Source organism: Trichomycterus rosablanca, chromosome 16, assembly GCF_030014385.1.
Source record: "Trichomycterus rosablanca isolate fTriRos1 chromosome 16, fTriRos1.hap1, whole genome shotgun sequence".
Taxonomy (NCBI): Eukaryota; Metazoa; Chordata; class Actinopteri; order Siluriformes; family Trichomycteridae; genus Trichomycterus; species Trichomycterus rosablanca.
The window spans coordinates 1,717,674-1,733,810 of NC_086003.1; the positions used below are offsets into that span (position 1 = coordinate 1,717,674).

A 16,137-nucleotide genomic window follows, 5' to 3' on the forward strand; every position below is an offset into this window, starting at 1 on the left:
TAATAAACCAAAGCAGTATTTCAATTACTGACAACTGTGGTTGCTAGCATTTTACTGTATTTTTACAGTAATTTATTACAGTATAGTATTAAAGACATAAATAAAAAGATATGTGTTGTTAATGTTGTAATAGGTTGTCTGATTTTCATTTATACTTGTTTTTATAGATGCACCAGTCAATATGTGAATTGTGAAACATTTTGCCATACTGCTGCTATAGACAGAAGATTCTTAAAAGGGGGACTTACTTGATGCATTGCTTTGTTCTAGAAAAAAAGAATATATTTTGTTATTTTAATCTTACTAATATCTTGCATAATTTTAAAAATACATCTTAATTATTTGTGAAAAAAGAGTTACAGAATTACTGCTCGCTAAGCTTCGATAATTAGATGTTGCACAACATGTTTCCCACAAACTGCATAACTCATCTTATTATGAAGCATTTGGCTGATGTTAGTCCAGATGTCTACATACTTTGTCGTGCTTGTCTGGTGAATACTATTTTTTTAAGTGAAAAGATAAAAGTACATTTGTGTGTTCTTAGCTGGATAGAATTCACTTGTTATGACTTAGATTAAAATATTGCATACCTGATTTAGATTCATCTTTCTCTGTTGTAAAAAAAGAGACAATACAGATAATAATAAGACTTCCCAAAGCAGACACAAACACATTATCTTTCATAGACCTACATGGGTCTTAAGTATTAATAACATGCAACAACAACAAAAATAAAAGGTAACACATACAACAGCAACATGCTTTTTGTACAATAAAAAATAATAAATAAATTAAAAAAAGGATCACTGCACAATAGTTTCTATTATTTTACTGTTAACAGGTATGTGTTTGAACAAAATTTCTTTGTCTGTAAACTACTTACAACATTTTCCCCAAATTCTTAATAAAAATACTGTCATATAGAGAATTTATTGGCAGAAAATTACAACTGGTCAAAGTGAAGGAAAAGATAAATGGTTTTAGATGTCAAATAATGCAAAGATAGGGCTCCTGCCTTGAAATTAGGCTGGTCATGACAGGGTCTTGATCTTTTTTTGCCAGAATAACTTTGTAGGTGGCTTGAGTCATGCATTCTTCACAAAGACAAATCTGTCCAAATCCAGTGGGTGCAAAATATTGGGTAAGTTTTTATATAATCAGTGAAGAGATATGATGCGAATCTGTAAATTGGTCAAATGATTTTGAGTAATTAAGAATATAAAAATTCATTCCCTAATACCCACATGTATAGTATGTACAGTGGTGCTTGAAAGTTTGTGAACCCTTTAGAATTTTCTATATTTCTGCATAAATATGACCTAAAACATCATCAGATTTTCACACAAGTCCTAAAAGTAGATAAAGAGAACCCAGTTAAACAAATGAGACAAAAATATTATACCTGGTCATTTATTTATTGAGGAAAATTATCCAATATTACATATTTGTGAGTGGCAAAAGTATGTGAACCTTTGCTTTCAGTATCTGGTGTGACCCCCCTTTGCAGCAATAACTGCAACTAAACGTTTCCGGTAACTGTTGATCAGTCCTGCACACCGGCTTGGAGGAATTTTAGCCCATTCCTCCGTACAGAACAGCTTCAACTCTGGGATGTTGGTGGGTTTCCTCACATTAACTGCTCGCTTCAGGTACACAACATTTCGACTGGATTAAGGTCAGGACTTTGACTTGGCCATTCCAAAACATTAACTTTATTCTTCTTTAACCATTCTTTGGTAGAACGACTTGTGTGTTTAGGGTCGTTGTCTTGCTGCATGACCCACCTTCTCTTGAGATTCAGTTCATGGACAGGTGTCCTGACATTTTCCTTAAGACTTCTCTGATATAATTCAGAATTCATTGTTCCATCAATGATGGCAAGCCGTCCTGGCCTAGATGCAGCAAAACAGGCCAAAACCATGATACTACCACCACCATGTTTCACAAATGGGATAAGGTTCTTATGCTGGAATGCAGTGTTTTCCTTTCTCCAAACATAACGCTTTTCAAAGTTCTATTTTGGTCTCATCCGTCCACAAAACATTCCAATAGCCTTCTGGCTTGTCCACGTGATCTGTAGCAAACTGCAGACGAGCAGCAATGTTCTTTTTGGAGAGCAGTGGCTTTCTCCTTGCAACCCTGCCATGCACACCATTGTTGTTCAGTGTTCTCCTGATGGTGGACTCATGAACATTAACATTAGTCAATGTGAGAGAGGCCTTCAGTTGCTTAGAAGTTACCCTGGGGTCCTTCGTGACCTCGGCAACTATTACACACCTTGCTCTTGGAGTGATCTTTGTTGGTCGACCACTCCTGGGGAGAGTAACAATGGTCTTGAATTTCCTCCATTTGTACACAATCTGTCTGACTGTGGATTGGTGGAGTCCAAACTCTTTAGAGATGGTTTTGTAACCTTTTCCAGCCTGATGAGCATCAACAACTCTTTTTCTGAGGTCCTCAGAAATCTCCTTTGTTCGTGCCATGATACACTTCCACAAACATGAGTTGTGAAGAGCAGACTTTCTTTAAATAAAACAGGGTGCCTACTCACACCTGATTTTCATCCCACTGATTGAAAACACCTGACTCTAATTTCACCTTCAAATTAACTGCGAATCCTAGAGGTTCACATACTTTTTCCACTCACAAATATGTAATATTGGATCATTTTCCTCAATAAATAAATGACCAAGTATAATATTTTTGTGTTATTTGTTTAACTGGGTTCTCTTTATCTACTTCTAGGACTTGAGTGAAACTCTGATGATGTTTTAGGTCATATTTATGCAGAAATATAGAAAATTCTAAAGGGTTCACAAACTTTTAAGCACCACTGTATATACAGTATATCAGCATATTAATTTGAATGGTATTTGGTTGGTGCAGCAGTAAAACAAGCTGACACACTAGTGCTGATATCTTGAACTCACAAGTTTGAGTCTCAGCCCTGCTACCAACAGGACAAGCAACTTTACAGCTAATGACTGGCATGTCAGAGGGTGGGACTGCCATAGGGATTCCTTAGACCTGGTACAATTAATGTCTAGCCTTTTCTAACTCAAACTCTAGGAGCCTGTTTGGAACAGTCATCACCTTGCATTTTACTTGTCATCCATTTTCTAAGTCACCTGATGTCATCCAAGGGTTGTGAGATTAATCCCAGCACAAACCTAGAAGAATTGCTAAGACTTGATCTACTATCACCACCTGTCACTTGAAGTTGCAGGGGTAACTGGCTGTGATTGAAGGCGATGTTCAATGATAAACCACACAAGGTGTTACACCATAAGGGCATTAATAAAGTATGATATACAGGTCCTTCTCAAAAAATTAGCATATTGTGATAAAGTTCATTATTTTCCATAATGTAATGATAAAAATTAAACTTTCATATATTTTAGATTCATTGCACACCAACTGAAATATTTCAGGTCTTTTATTGTTTTAATACTGATGATTTTGGCATACAGCTCATGAAAACCCAAAATTCCTATCTCAAAAAATTAGCATATCATGAAAAGGTTCTCTAAACGAGCTATTAACCTAATCATCTGAATCAACGAATTAACTCTAAACACCTGCAAAAGATTCCTGAGGCTTTTAAAAACTCCCAGCCTGGTTCATTACTCAAAACTGCAATCATGGGTAAGACTGCCGACCTGACTGCTGTCCAGAAGGCCATCATTGACACCCTCAAGCAAGAGGGTAAGACACAGAAAGAAATTTCTGAACGAATAGGCTGTTCCCAGAGTGCTGTATCAAGGCACCTCAGTGGGAAGTCTGTGGGAAGGAAAAAGTGTGGCAGAAAACGCTGCACAACGAGAAGAGGTGACCGGACCCTGAGGAAGATTGTGGAGAAGGGCCGATTCCAGACCTTGGGGGACCTGCGGAAGCAGTGGACTGAGTCTGGAGTAGAAACATCCAGAGCCACCGTGCACAGGCGTGTGCAGGAAATGGGCTACAGGTGCCGCATTCCCCAGGTCAAGCCACTTTTGAACCAGAAACAGCGGCAGAAGCGCCTGACCTGGGCTACAGAGAAGCAGCACTGGACTGTTGCTCAGTGGTCCAAAGTACTGTTTTCGGAAATCAAGGTGCCAGAGTCTGGAGGAAGACTGGGGAGAAGGAAATGCCAAAATGCCTGAAGTCCAGTGTCAAGTACCCACAGTCAGTGATGGTCTGGGGTGCCATGTCAGCTGCTGGTGTTGGTCCACTGTGTTTTATCAAGGGCAGGGTCAATGCAGCTAGCTATCAGGAGATTTTGGAGCACTTCATGCTTCCATCTGCTGAAAAGCTTTATGGAGATGAAGATTTCATTTTTCAGCACGACCTGGCACCTGCTCACAGTGCCAAAACCACTGGTGAATGGTTTACTGACCATGGTATTACTGTGCTCAATTGGCCTGCCAACTCTCCTGACCTGAACCCCATAGAGAATCTGTGGGATATTGTGAAGAGAAAGTTGAGAGACACAAGACCCAACACTCTGGATGAGCTTAAGGCCGCTATCGAAGCATCCTGGGCCTCCATAACACCTCAGCAGTGCCACAGGCTGATTGCCTCCATGCCACGCCGCATTGAAGCAGTCATTTCTGCAAAAGGATTCCCGACCAAGTATCGAGTGCATAACTGAACATAATTATTTGAAGGTTGACTTTTTTTGTATTAAAAACACTTTTCTTTTATTGGTCGGATGAAATATGCTAATTTTTTGAGATAGGAATTTTGGGTTTTCATGAGCTGTATGCCAAAATCATCAGTATTAAAACAATAAAAGACCTGAAATATTTCAGTTGGTGTGCAATGAATCTAAAATATATGAAAGTTTAATTTTTATCATTACATTATGGAAAATAATGAACTTTATCACAATATGCTAATTTTTTGAGAAGGACCTGTAAAGTTGCAAAGAAGAGTGACTTAGTGAAAGTCTAGAACAAGTTTTTTGGGGTTTTTTTTTTAGATCTGATGAGACTAAAGTGTTTTACCTAATACTTAAATACAGATAGACACTTACCATATGTGACTAGTGGTTCTGTTAAAATAAAATAAAAATATGATGAGAAATTGTTTTATTGTCTGGATTTATGCACAATAAAAGTAAATCTGGATGTCTGGATTTATTTTACACACACTAAATGTAAATACTAAATATAAATACTGTAAGCAAAAATTAAACAAAAGCATAAAAATTAATATATCATCATATCCTGAGATCATACAGTGTATTTAACAATGTAACAATGATCTTTAAACTACTTACGTAATTCTGTGTCGTTTCCTATAGGAAAAACAATGGTAAACCATATTTAACAACATAAACCACTGATTTTTTATTAGGAATAACAATTAGAGCTTTCACATTTGTTCCACACTTATTTACTGGCAAAGTTTTACTTTTTTAGTTTATTATCATTGAATGAAAACAAAACTACTCTGGAATTATTATGACTTTATACATATAATATTACCTACTTTCTACAGTTTGGGTAATTATTTAGAGATGCAGCTAATTATTTGATGTACCTGTAGTGATATTACAATTTTATATTTATAATATTAGAAATGTACTACTTTTTACTACTACACCCAAATACATTTCGTATTCTTGTGCATATGTAAGCCTATAGTGGCAATTAAACCTGGAACTAAATTGATTTAAATAAATTAAACCAGGTTTTCCTGTAATGCATAAGGCCTACACGTTACATTTTGACACTGCTTAATTTAAAATATGGAATGTTTCGCTATCATTGGCGCTGTACAAATCTGTGCTTAAAACGACAATGTTCTGCATTCTTAAATTTGCAATGGGCGGAAGGTTGCTGAAAAAGAGTTATATTTCGAACAACAAATTATACAACATTCAGGATTGCTTTACTTTCTTACTTGCATTTCTGCGTCTCCTTCTCCACGCCATTGAGTAATAAAACACACCGAAATGTAATTTAGTGCTCTGTCGTTTATAGATAAAAATATAAATATATTATTCACAGACGTAAAAAATGAAACCTGTTCATCTGGTAATTTCGCTTTCACTTCAATTCGGTCCTGAACTCAGGTAGGAATCGACTCTTTGTTTGCACTCCCTCACTCCTGCCTGTATTTATTTAGTTGGTAAAATATTCTCAGCACAGTACTGACAGTAATGACACTAATGCTTCACACTGCACGACTTTTAAGGTGTTCAGATCAATGTACAGTTCACACTACACGACTTGATCTCCTGCAATTAGGAGTCTTTTAAGTCATTGTGTATTTCACACTGCACTATTGATCAGCTATAGGGGGTCACACAATACACCATCTATCATCAGCAGGAATCTCAGACGAGTCTGTTTGGTCTTGTAAACTACTTGTGTCACGAAAACACAAGTGAGAAGTGACGAGGGGTTTCATGATACCACATCCAGAAATGCACATCAACAAGAAGCCTGAGATCAGAGTTGTTTGTGTGCTGATGTGCAGCATAAAACCAAAGAGGGGCAAATAAATGAATCTGAGTGGATTTGGCAACACGACCAGCAGGGGGCGTCTGTTCTGTTCTGTGTGAGTTGGAGGTTAATAAACAGTTTTTGTGATGCAGCGTGGGTATTTTGGTTTGGCGTGGACGATATGTCACAAATTCTGTAAAGCTTTTGTGTGTGTGTGTGTGTGTGTGTGTGTGTGTGTGTGTGTGTGTGTGTGTGTGCCGATTAGAGCTGGGCGGTTCCTGAATCACCCGGGTTAATGAATCGAATCTTCGTACTCATAATCAGGAATCACGAGTCCGAGTCACGAGTTAACCCGGATCCTGTGAGTCCTCTGCCTGGCTGCTGCTCAGTACACAAGGCGAGTGAGCCGACTCACCGATACACCACGGACTCAGATGATTTGTCTGAACCGACTTTACTCCAGTCCGTGAAGTAATAAGTTAAATATTCCAATAAACAAGCACTTAATCACACTGGTGTTCGTTATGTGCTTTGTTGATTTTATGCACATGCTATTATTATTATTATTATTAATCAGTAGTAGTGGTATAGATTAGTAATGCAGCATATTTTCTTGTAAGCAAAACAACAACAAAATATAGTTAAATTATTATTGTGGCATTTGTATCCTAGCGGTTAAAGCACTGGACTAGTAAGCAGAAGGTTGCTGGTTCAAACCCCACCACTGCCAGGTTGCCACTGTTGGGCACTTGAGCAAGGCCCTTAAGACTGAATTGCTTAGACTGTATACTGTAAGTCGCTTTGAATAAAAGCGTCTGCTAAATGCTGAAAATGTAAAATTTAAATGCTTACAGGCTACTTTAGTACTCTACCACTTAAGGAGTATCATAGCCTCCATGGTCATTTTTAACCCTTGACCCATTAATATACCCATCTGATTGGTAGGTAAATCCACCCTCCTCTCCTGCATGATCAAGATTCCACTTAGAAAAAAGTGTAAACTTGTCACTGATAAGAGAAGTGTGAGGTGCCAAGAGAATTAAGAGAGAAGGATTTATTTACAGAAGATGAGAGCATGGAAGGCAAGTGATAGTTGGATGCATTTTCATGCAGTAAATCAATCACAGTCAGAATGTCAGTACAAGTGACTCAACTGACCCAAGTGAACCGGATCACATTACTGAGTGACTCAGATTAACCCGAGTCCATAAAATAAACCGAATTTACCAGCTGTAGTGTATTCTGATAGAAACTATAGCTGCATCTGAAATCGCAAAAAGAAGTACGTGTTTTCAGTACAGAAGTGTGCACTATGCACGCAATACCCCTACATACTACGTTCGCCATCTTACCAACGCCAAGTGATGACATAATGACGTAATATCACCACAGTTACAGACTGTGTGCTCATTACAAGCCCCACTCACCAAAATGTTGGATATTTATCACCTTTTTGTGCTAATCATAACGTTATTTAGGGTTGTACGCAATAATAACATTTGTATTATTCTCTCAGTTTTCCGCCATCTTTCTTGTTTCTTCTTCCGCTTTGAAGTTGAATTATGGGATACATTAGCAGACCAAAAGTGTGCATGCTCAAACATGGCTGCCCAAGTAGGTTATCCAGGGCCTTCTTGTGTACCTTTTTATGTATACTATGTATTCGGACATACTAACCGCTCTCGCGTACTGCTTTCACGTGCTATTGAGGATGGAAGTATGCGATTTCAGAGGCAGCTCATATTATGCCCTTGCCCCACATGTTTACAGCTCCTCCCCTGGGTGTATCTTGCGCTCTCATTGGCTGTAGTTTGACACCGCAATCACTGCCAGTCAAAACCTGATCGCAACAGTTTCACACATTACAGGATTCAGATTCGTCTACAGGTCCAGATATTTAGCATGCTAGATTAAACATCTAAACAGCGAGCAATCGGTCCGATCAGATCGAGTCGTTTAACTGTTCACACACAGCAATCGAGAGTCGAGTTGGCGAGGCAATAAAATCGGGGCAAAAGTGTGTAGTGTGAACTAGGCATAACGTGGTATTGTGGTAGTGTGTGTTGTTCTGGAGCAGTTGCTGGCATTGGTAAATACTCTTTAAACGTACTGACCTCTTTATTATGAACACATACTCTGTTAGCATTGGTTTTAGATGGACAGAGATACAATAATGCGCTGTAATCTTCCTCCAGTTTTTCTTTTATCAGTGGACACTAAAAACACAGGATGCAACTGGCTTTATAATTCTGAGCACTATTGAAACATTGAGGTTTTTAAAAATTCCTAACAACACAGCTGTACCTACTTACATTCATACCAGTACAACATACACAACCATGCCTTTTAGTAATTGTATATCCTAAAAGCCCACCTGCTTGGTTGATTTCAATTCTTCGAAACCATATGGATAATGTTAATCCAGAACATGCGGATTTCTGTTAGGCATAATTGCCATTTCCAATTAATTTTTTTTTTTTAATAAAAAAAAGCTTCAGTTTGGTTGTCTGGGCTTTGAGTAAGAGGTAAAGTTTGATTTATATATATATATGTCATTCAAGTTTTAAATTAAAGTTTTGACTATAATAGTATGACAACAATAAACGCTGTCATATGTCATTTAAATGAATTATTACCGTGTTATGACGTATCTCTACATGACTTCACACTGGTGGGCGGGGCTTCTCCTCCTCGGTTGACCCGTACGCCATTATTGAGGGTGGATTACATCAGGAGCCCTACAGTCCATGGACGATGACTTGTGGACAGCATTAACACATAAAGGTATTTTATCACTTGTTTGTTTTAATTTTTCACGATGTTTGCTGTTAATGTTTTTATTTACTTGGTGAAAACTGTTTTGACCTTGTCTAAATATGAAGAGCGGAAGTGTAGACGCAGCTGTGATGGATGTGTGTTTTTCCTACCCGTTTTCGGACTATGTGTGCCTTCTGGATTGTAATTGGCTGATTGTTGTTGACTGACAAGCCGACCGCCAATCAGTGCAGCGGGTTTGACTTTTACACTTAGACTGTTCGAGCAGGGGGAGGGGGCGGGATTTGTCGGAATACAGGTGTGCAAGGTACTGACATGAAGATTTAGCATACAGCCTGCGTTTCTAAATATAACACAATTTTTATGTTGGACAAGTGTTAATATTTAATTAACTGTGTATTAATTAAAGCATATATGAAAGAAGTGAAGGTACAACTGTTTGTGTACTAGTTTTACTTAGTTTAGTAAGCTGGTTCGGGCTGTGTCCCAATATCACTGTATTTTACGTAGTAGTACATTCTATTAAAAAATAAAAGTGTGTCCATAAAGTCTGAAACAACATATTCTGAATTTTAGAACTTCTTTTTAGAATTTAGAATTAGCTTTGGTCTCGTTTTTGCTGTAACAGCAACGTGGGCTCCACAAGTTACAATATATACAATATATACATATATGTGATAGTCCATGTTTTCCAGCATGACAGCATACTATTCCAAAGAGCATCTTGTGATGTTACTGAATGTTCGGTTTTCTCTGCCTCTAAAGTGTCCTAATAAATGCTGGATCGGGTTCAGGTCAGGTAACGGTGAAGGAAAGTCCATGACATTCAGCACTCCTTGACCTTCTTTGGTCCTCAAGTGGTTTTTGTGAAGCTTTGAGATGTTTTACCTTCTAAAAAATGCAAAATTCACCACTGTACCCTGTGAACCACTTTAATCTGCATTAATGAAACTTGGAATTCACACATAATTTAGTTTTAATATAACCTCTAGTTCCAGAAAAGCTTTTATGACTTTATCTTTGTATACCTTTGTTTACAGGTGACCGACTGAGCCCTGCTGCTGTCACCATGCTGACCCGGCTCTTCAGGCTGCACGGCCTGTTTGTAGCCACTCACCCCTTGGAGGTGATCGTCGGAACGATCGCTGTGACGATCTGTCTCATGTCGATGAACGTCATCGCCGGCGGTGATCAGATCTGTGACTGGAACCACCAGTGCTCTAAAGCGCAGGAGGTATGGGTAAAAAGTGGTGTTAATCATGGACTCATTTAAGTTATTTGTTTAGTCTGATTAAAGTAAGACGTGCTTCCTTCCTTTCTCTCTTTTAGAAGGTCTATAGTAGTGACATCATAATTCTAACTGCGACAAGATGCTTAGCCATCGTCTACATCTACTTACAGTTCAGAAACCTGAGACAGCTCGGATCCAAGTACATGCTCGGTGTGTTTTCTTATTTCACTTATATCATACTAATCAGATTTCACACTTTGTTCAGCATTTCTGATTACAGTATAAAGCTGTATAAGATGTAATGGATTTATATGTTTGTGCAGGCATTGCTGGACTCTTCACCGTGTTTTCCAGTCTCGTCTTCGGCACCGTGGTCATTCACTTCCTGGGCAAAGAGCTCACAGGCCTCAAGTAAGCATTTGTTCTTGTTTTGTTTGATTTGTGTATTGTATACATTTAGAGTTTTAACATTCAAAACATCTAAAACGTGGGTCGATTTGTCTTCTTCTTTCCAGTGAAGCGCTGCCTTTCTTTCTGTTGCTGATTGACCTGTCTAAAGCGTGCACGCTGGCCAAGTTCGCTCTCAGCTCAAACTCTCAGGTACGACTGAAGGGCAAAGCAAGTTCAATAGCTCCTGCTGGGCATAAAGCATGGTAAAGTGGAGCTAATGATATTTCCAATGTAGCTGTGTAATTAATACAGTTACTGACCAATTTATTAAGGACTCAAATGCACCTTTTTATTCACTGATTGTATCATATGGAGTAATGATACCCCAAATGTTGTTTTGAGAGGAACTATAGCTGTTCTATGATGTATTTTTTATTTTGAACGGTTACAACAATATGTTTTATTTCCAACATATTGTAATGAATGCATTTGCATCTATTTGTGGCAGGTTGCACAGGTTTAAAACTTTCCATTTAGGTGCAATTTTTGATAAATCATCTTAATAATAGGATCAAAAACAGGCCTGATTGTTTAGGTGGTATTTCTAGATCATTTTAGCACATCATGGTTTTCTTTATCCGACAGGAGGAAGTAAGGGAGAACATAGCAAAGGGAATGGCCATTCTGGGGCCCACCTTCACCCTGGATGCTGTGGTGGAGTGTCTGGTCATCGGCGTAGGAACCATGTCAGGTAGGAACCATTTACCACGTTTACGTCCAGTAGCATTTGAGAAGATCTTGTGTCTGATATATATGCGATTACTGACTTCCTGTGTGTGACTAGGTGTGCAGCAGCTGGAGCTGGTGTGCTGTTTCGGCTGCATATCCGTCCTGGCCAACTACTTCGTCTTCATGACCTTCTTCCCTGCCTGTGTCTCTCTCGTCCTGGAGGTAAGAACTAGAGAGAGATCCTCTACAGAAGGGTTCTTTTGTTGGTAGCTGAATTGTGTTTGAAGGTAACGACTCGCTCTGTCTGTCCTTCAGCTGTCGAGAGAGAACCGAGAAGGACGACCCATCTGGCAGCTGAGTCAGTTTGCCCGTGTTCTGAAGGAAGAGGAGGACAACAAGCCCAATCCTGTCACCCAGCGTGTCAAAATGATCATGGTGAGAGCAGCAAATGTGGAAAAGTGTGTGGGCTGTTCGAATACTACCGACTGTCTGAATCTTGGAGTTAACGGGTTGAAATTGTGTTCTGTGCAGTCGCTGGTCTTGGCGCTGGTCCACGCCCATACACGCCTGTTGGCTGAAGCCCCCGGCCACAACGATTCCGGCTCGGCCGTGGACGTGCACAACCGTAGCGCGAATCCACACACACCCATGACGAGGTAGAGTACATTCCTCAATTCTCAGCCTGTCTTGTGTTTGAAATCCTTGCTAATGGAAGTGTTCTGATTTTCTCCATGACTTTGTTTAGTCTGGACATGGAGCAGGTCATCACTCTGTCTCTGGCTCTCCTGCTGGCCGTCAAGTACGTCTTCTTCGAGCAGACGGAAGTTGAATCCTCCCTGTCTATCAGATCCCCCCAAACCTTCCTGACGAACAGGAGGGCGGGAGAGGACTGCTGTAGGAGGGAGCCAGTCGTACCCAAAGTCCTGCAAAGGGGGAACAGCAATCCCAGCTCAACGCCCCTGTGCAGCACACAAGAGAGTGGTGAGCTAGTTTAGTTTTTTTTGCCTATAAGCCTATTTGTATTCATTTATAAGGGTTGTATTAAGAATGAAGTGATATAGGTGCTGGGATGTATGGCCTGTTACGCCTGCTGACCTGTGTTCCCCTCTGCACAGTTGATGTAAATCAGCCTGCAGCCGAACAGACTAGAGAGGAACGATCGGAGGACGGAGAGGAACACAGTAAATCGTCGTCTCAACCTCGCTCTGTAAACGAGTGCCTGAGCATCCTCAGAGACCAGCAGGTAGAACGTTAACTTGTTAAGAACTAGACATTTCAAACTGGTTTAATATAGATTTAAATTGTTTTTGTAATTGGAAATATTCACCCCCCACCACCAAAAATTAGGATTATTATTATATGAGTACATTACTACATTGTGTTTTACACAAGCCTGTATTTATGTTATTATTATTATTATTATTATTATGGGCAGTGAAAGCTCAGTGGTTGAGGCACTTGACTAGCAATCAGAAGTTGACTTGCTGGTTCAAGCCCCACTATCACTAGGTTGCCACTGTTAAGCCCTTGAGCGAGGCACTTACCCCTCAGTTGTGTTCAGTTATGATTGTGAATCGCTTTGCATAAAAGCGTCTGCTAAATGACGTCAGTGTGAACGTAAACATTATGTAACTGTTGTGGATTATACACATGTGGTAATTTTAGGTCTGTTAAAGTCAGTGAAGGAATCTCTTGTTCAGAGAATAGTACCCTAATCATCACACAATGTTTTAGGTAGACACGTGTGATGGTTTATAACTAAATTATGCATGTGTGATGCATTTGCTTGCTTGACTTTCCCTGTTATTAGGTGGAAACTAAATGATTCCTGTAGTGTATGGTATTTATGAAATATTTAAATGTGTGTGTAAGGCTCCTCTGTAGCAGTAATGTCTGTAGCAGACAAAAATTGGCAGTACAGAGAGTGGAGGAGCGCAGAGATCAGGGCGTGGCTCTCCTTGCGCAAATCCGCCAAAGGATGGGTGAATAAGATATACCCCCCCATGGATGCCGTTGGGGTCCCCAGCAGCAGATTGGCTACCCTAAATTGGGGGTAAAATGCATTAAAAACTGTGTGTGTGTGTGCAGTGGGGTCCTGGTTTCCTGAGCGATGCCGAGGTGATCTCGCTGGTGAAGAACAGGAGCATTCTGGGATACCGCTTGGAGGCAGAGCTGGAGAACCCCGAAAGAGGCGTGGCCATACGAAGGGAGATGCTCTCTCACAAGCTGCCAGGCCTCTCAGCGCTGGAGAAACTGCCCTACAAAGGATACGACTACTCGACGGTACACCTGATCTACCCGTACCCACACAGGCACCAGATTAAATCCTCAGTAGCGTCGGCGTGACTCGTCTTTGCTTCTCTTACTACAGATAATGGGCACGAGCTGTGAGAACGTGATCGGCTACGTACCCTTGCCGGTGGGAGTGGCTGGGCCGCTGCTATTGGACGGGAAGGAGTACTACATCCCCATGGCGACCACGGAGGGCTGTTTAGTAGCCAGCACGAACCGAGGCTGCCGAGCCATCACGGTTAGTTCCTTCTTTGTGCCTAATCGGACTTATTTTGTATCACTTCAACAATTCTAATCACTCGTTTTTCTCCTCTCTTTGTTTGTAGCTGTCGGGTGGTGCGAGTGCCCGTGTTCTGGCGGACGGCATGACCCGGGGTCCAGTGGTGCAGCTGCCTTCTGCATGTAGGGCAGCAGAGGTTAAATCGTGGCTGGAGAGTTCCGATGGCTTCGGCGCACTAAAACAGGCCTTCGACCAGTCCAGCAGGTCAGAGAACTGGATGTACAGACATCGCAATGGATACCAAAGCCGAGAGTTCTTTATATGCTCTTAAATTAAACCATGGCGTGTTTTGTAGGTTTGCTCGGCTGGACCGGTTGCAGATCAGTCTGGCTGGCAGGAACCTCTACATCCGGTTTCAGGCTCAGACCGGGGATGCCATGGGCATGAACATGCTCTCCAAGGTGTGTTGCGTTTGACTCTTTGCATCATCTAGTGGTTCAGTGGTCTAATGCGCATAAAGGATCCACTTATGTAGTTCAGTTGATCATATAGGAATGATTTAGTAGATTAAGTACATTTACCTTGCAGTCTGGGATTGCATTTGGGTCTTTAAGGCTTCCTAAATGAAATCTAATGTTCTACAAATGTATTTGGGAGAGCAAATCAGGTCCTGCATGGCTACTAAGGTTGTTTACATAATTTATGGCATTTGGTAGACGCTTTTATGGGATTTCATTTGATTTTTTTAGAACAAATATACAGAATGCTATTGTTTTTTGTTTTTCTTGCTTGTAATGTGCAGGTGATAAATATCATATTTCTTCTGTCCTGCTTTGTGTAGGGTACCGAGCAGGCGCTGTGCAGACTTCGGGAGCAGTTTCTCGACCTGCGTGTGTTGGCCGTCAGCGGAAACTACTGCACGGATAAAAAACCCTCAGCCGTCAACTGGATCCACGGCCGAGGGAAGTCTGCCGTGTGTGAGGCCACCATACCGGCCAAAGTGGTCAGAGAGGTACAGATCAGCACATTTTAATAGTGTTTCATTACCCGCATGCTTCAAGGTCTGGTTTTCAACCTGTCCCGTGTGGTCCTGACTTCCTGTAGGTGCTAAAGACGAGCACTGCGGCTCTTGTGGAGCTGAACATCAGCAAGAACCTAGTGGGCTCCGCCATGGCCGGGAGCATCGGAGGCTTCAATGCACAGGCTGCCAACATCGTCGCTGCCGTCTACATCGCATGCGGACAGGTGAGTGGTGTGAGCCGGGGGAGCGGTTCTTATTTTGGTTCCCTGTTATTAGAGACGAATGTTGATCTTTCTGTGCTGCGTGTTTAGGATCCCGGTCAGACGGTGGGCAGCAGTAACTGTATCACTCTGATGGAGGGGGTCGGGGCAGATGGAGAGGACCTGTGTATCTCCTGCACCATGCCCTCTATTGAGCTGGGAACCGTCGGAGGGGGCACTAACCTGCCCCCACAGCAAGCCTGCCTACAGGTATGTTTATACAACTGGCTTCTAATTGTAATGCTTGATTGGTCACCTTACTACAGCAACCTAAGTCATTGTGTGTGTGTGTGTGTGTGTGTGTGTGTGTGTTTGTGGGTAGATGTTGGGCGTGCAGGGAGCGAGTGCAGATTGTCCAGGGGAGAACTCGCGCACCCTGGCACAGGTGGTATGTGCTGCGGTACTGGCCGGTGAACTATCACTCATGGCTGCCCTGGCTGCTGGACACCTCGTGAAGAGTCACATGACCCTGAACAGGTACAAATGAGACTTGTCCTTACTTGTCAAGAGTGTGTGCATGTGATGGACAGAATAACGGAAACCTATACCACTATATTTGTATTGTAAAGGTATTTCCATTATTTTGTCCACACTCTGCACGTGTGTGTATGCAGGTCTGCTCAGGTCTCGTTAACCAGGTGTATTTTTATTTTTTTGCATTTTCTATCACCAGATCGAAAGCCAACCTTGCAGAATTGTCTAAATCGATGCCAAAGGAACCATCCTGATAACCGAGGACCGTCTCACTTTTTCGGATTCTGGAAACCCGAATCCGAAGCCTACGC

General features: G+C 41.1%; 1 protein-coding gene across 1 annotated transcript; it reads left to right on the forward strand.

The window, feature by feature from the left end:
- Window positions 1–9,140: 9,140 nt before the first annotated feature.
- Window positions 9,141–16,137, forward strand: hmgcrb (3-hydroxy-3-methylglutaryl-CoA reductase b). The gene is made up of 20 exons (XM_063011214.1): window positions 9,141–9,218; window positions 10,250–10,443; window positions 10,539–10,650; window positions 10,764–10,851; window positions 10,956–11,040; window positions 11,476–11,581; window positions 11,675–11,781; window positions 11,875–11,994; window positions 12,091–12,215; window positions 12,305–12,540; window positions 12,675–12,802; window positions 13,648–13,842; window positions 13,931–14,089; window positions 14,178–14,335; window positions 14,427–14,532; window positions 14,913–15,083; window positions 15,176–15,316; window positions 15,404–15,562; window positions 15,675–15,829; window positions 16,026–16,137. Exons 1-20 carry the CDS (start codon window positions 9,182–9,184, stop codon window positions 16,078–16,080), a joined length of 2,637 nt encoding a protein of 878 aa, XP_062867284.1. The 5' UTR covers window positions 9,141–9,181; the 3' UTR covers window positions 16,081–16,137.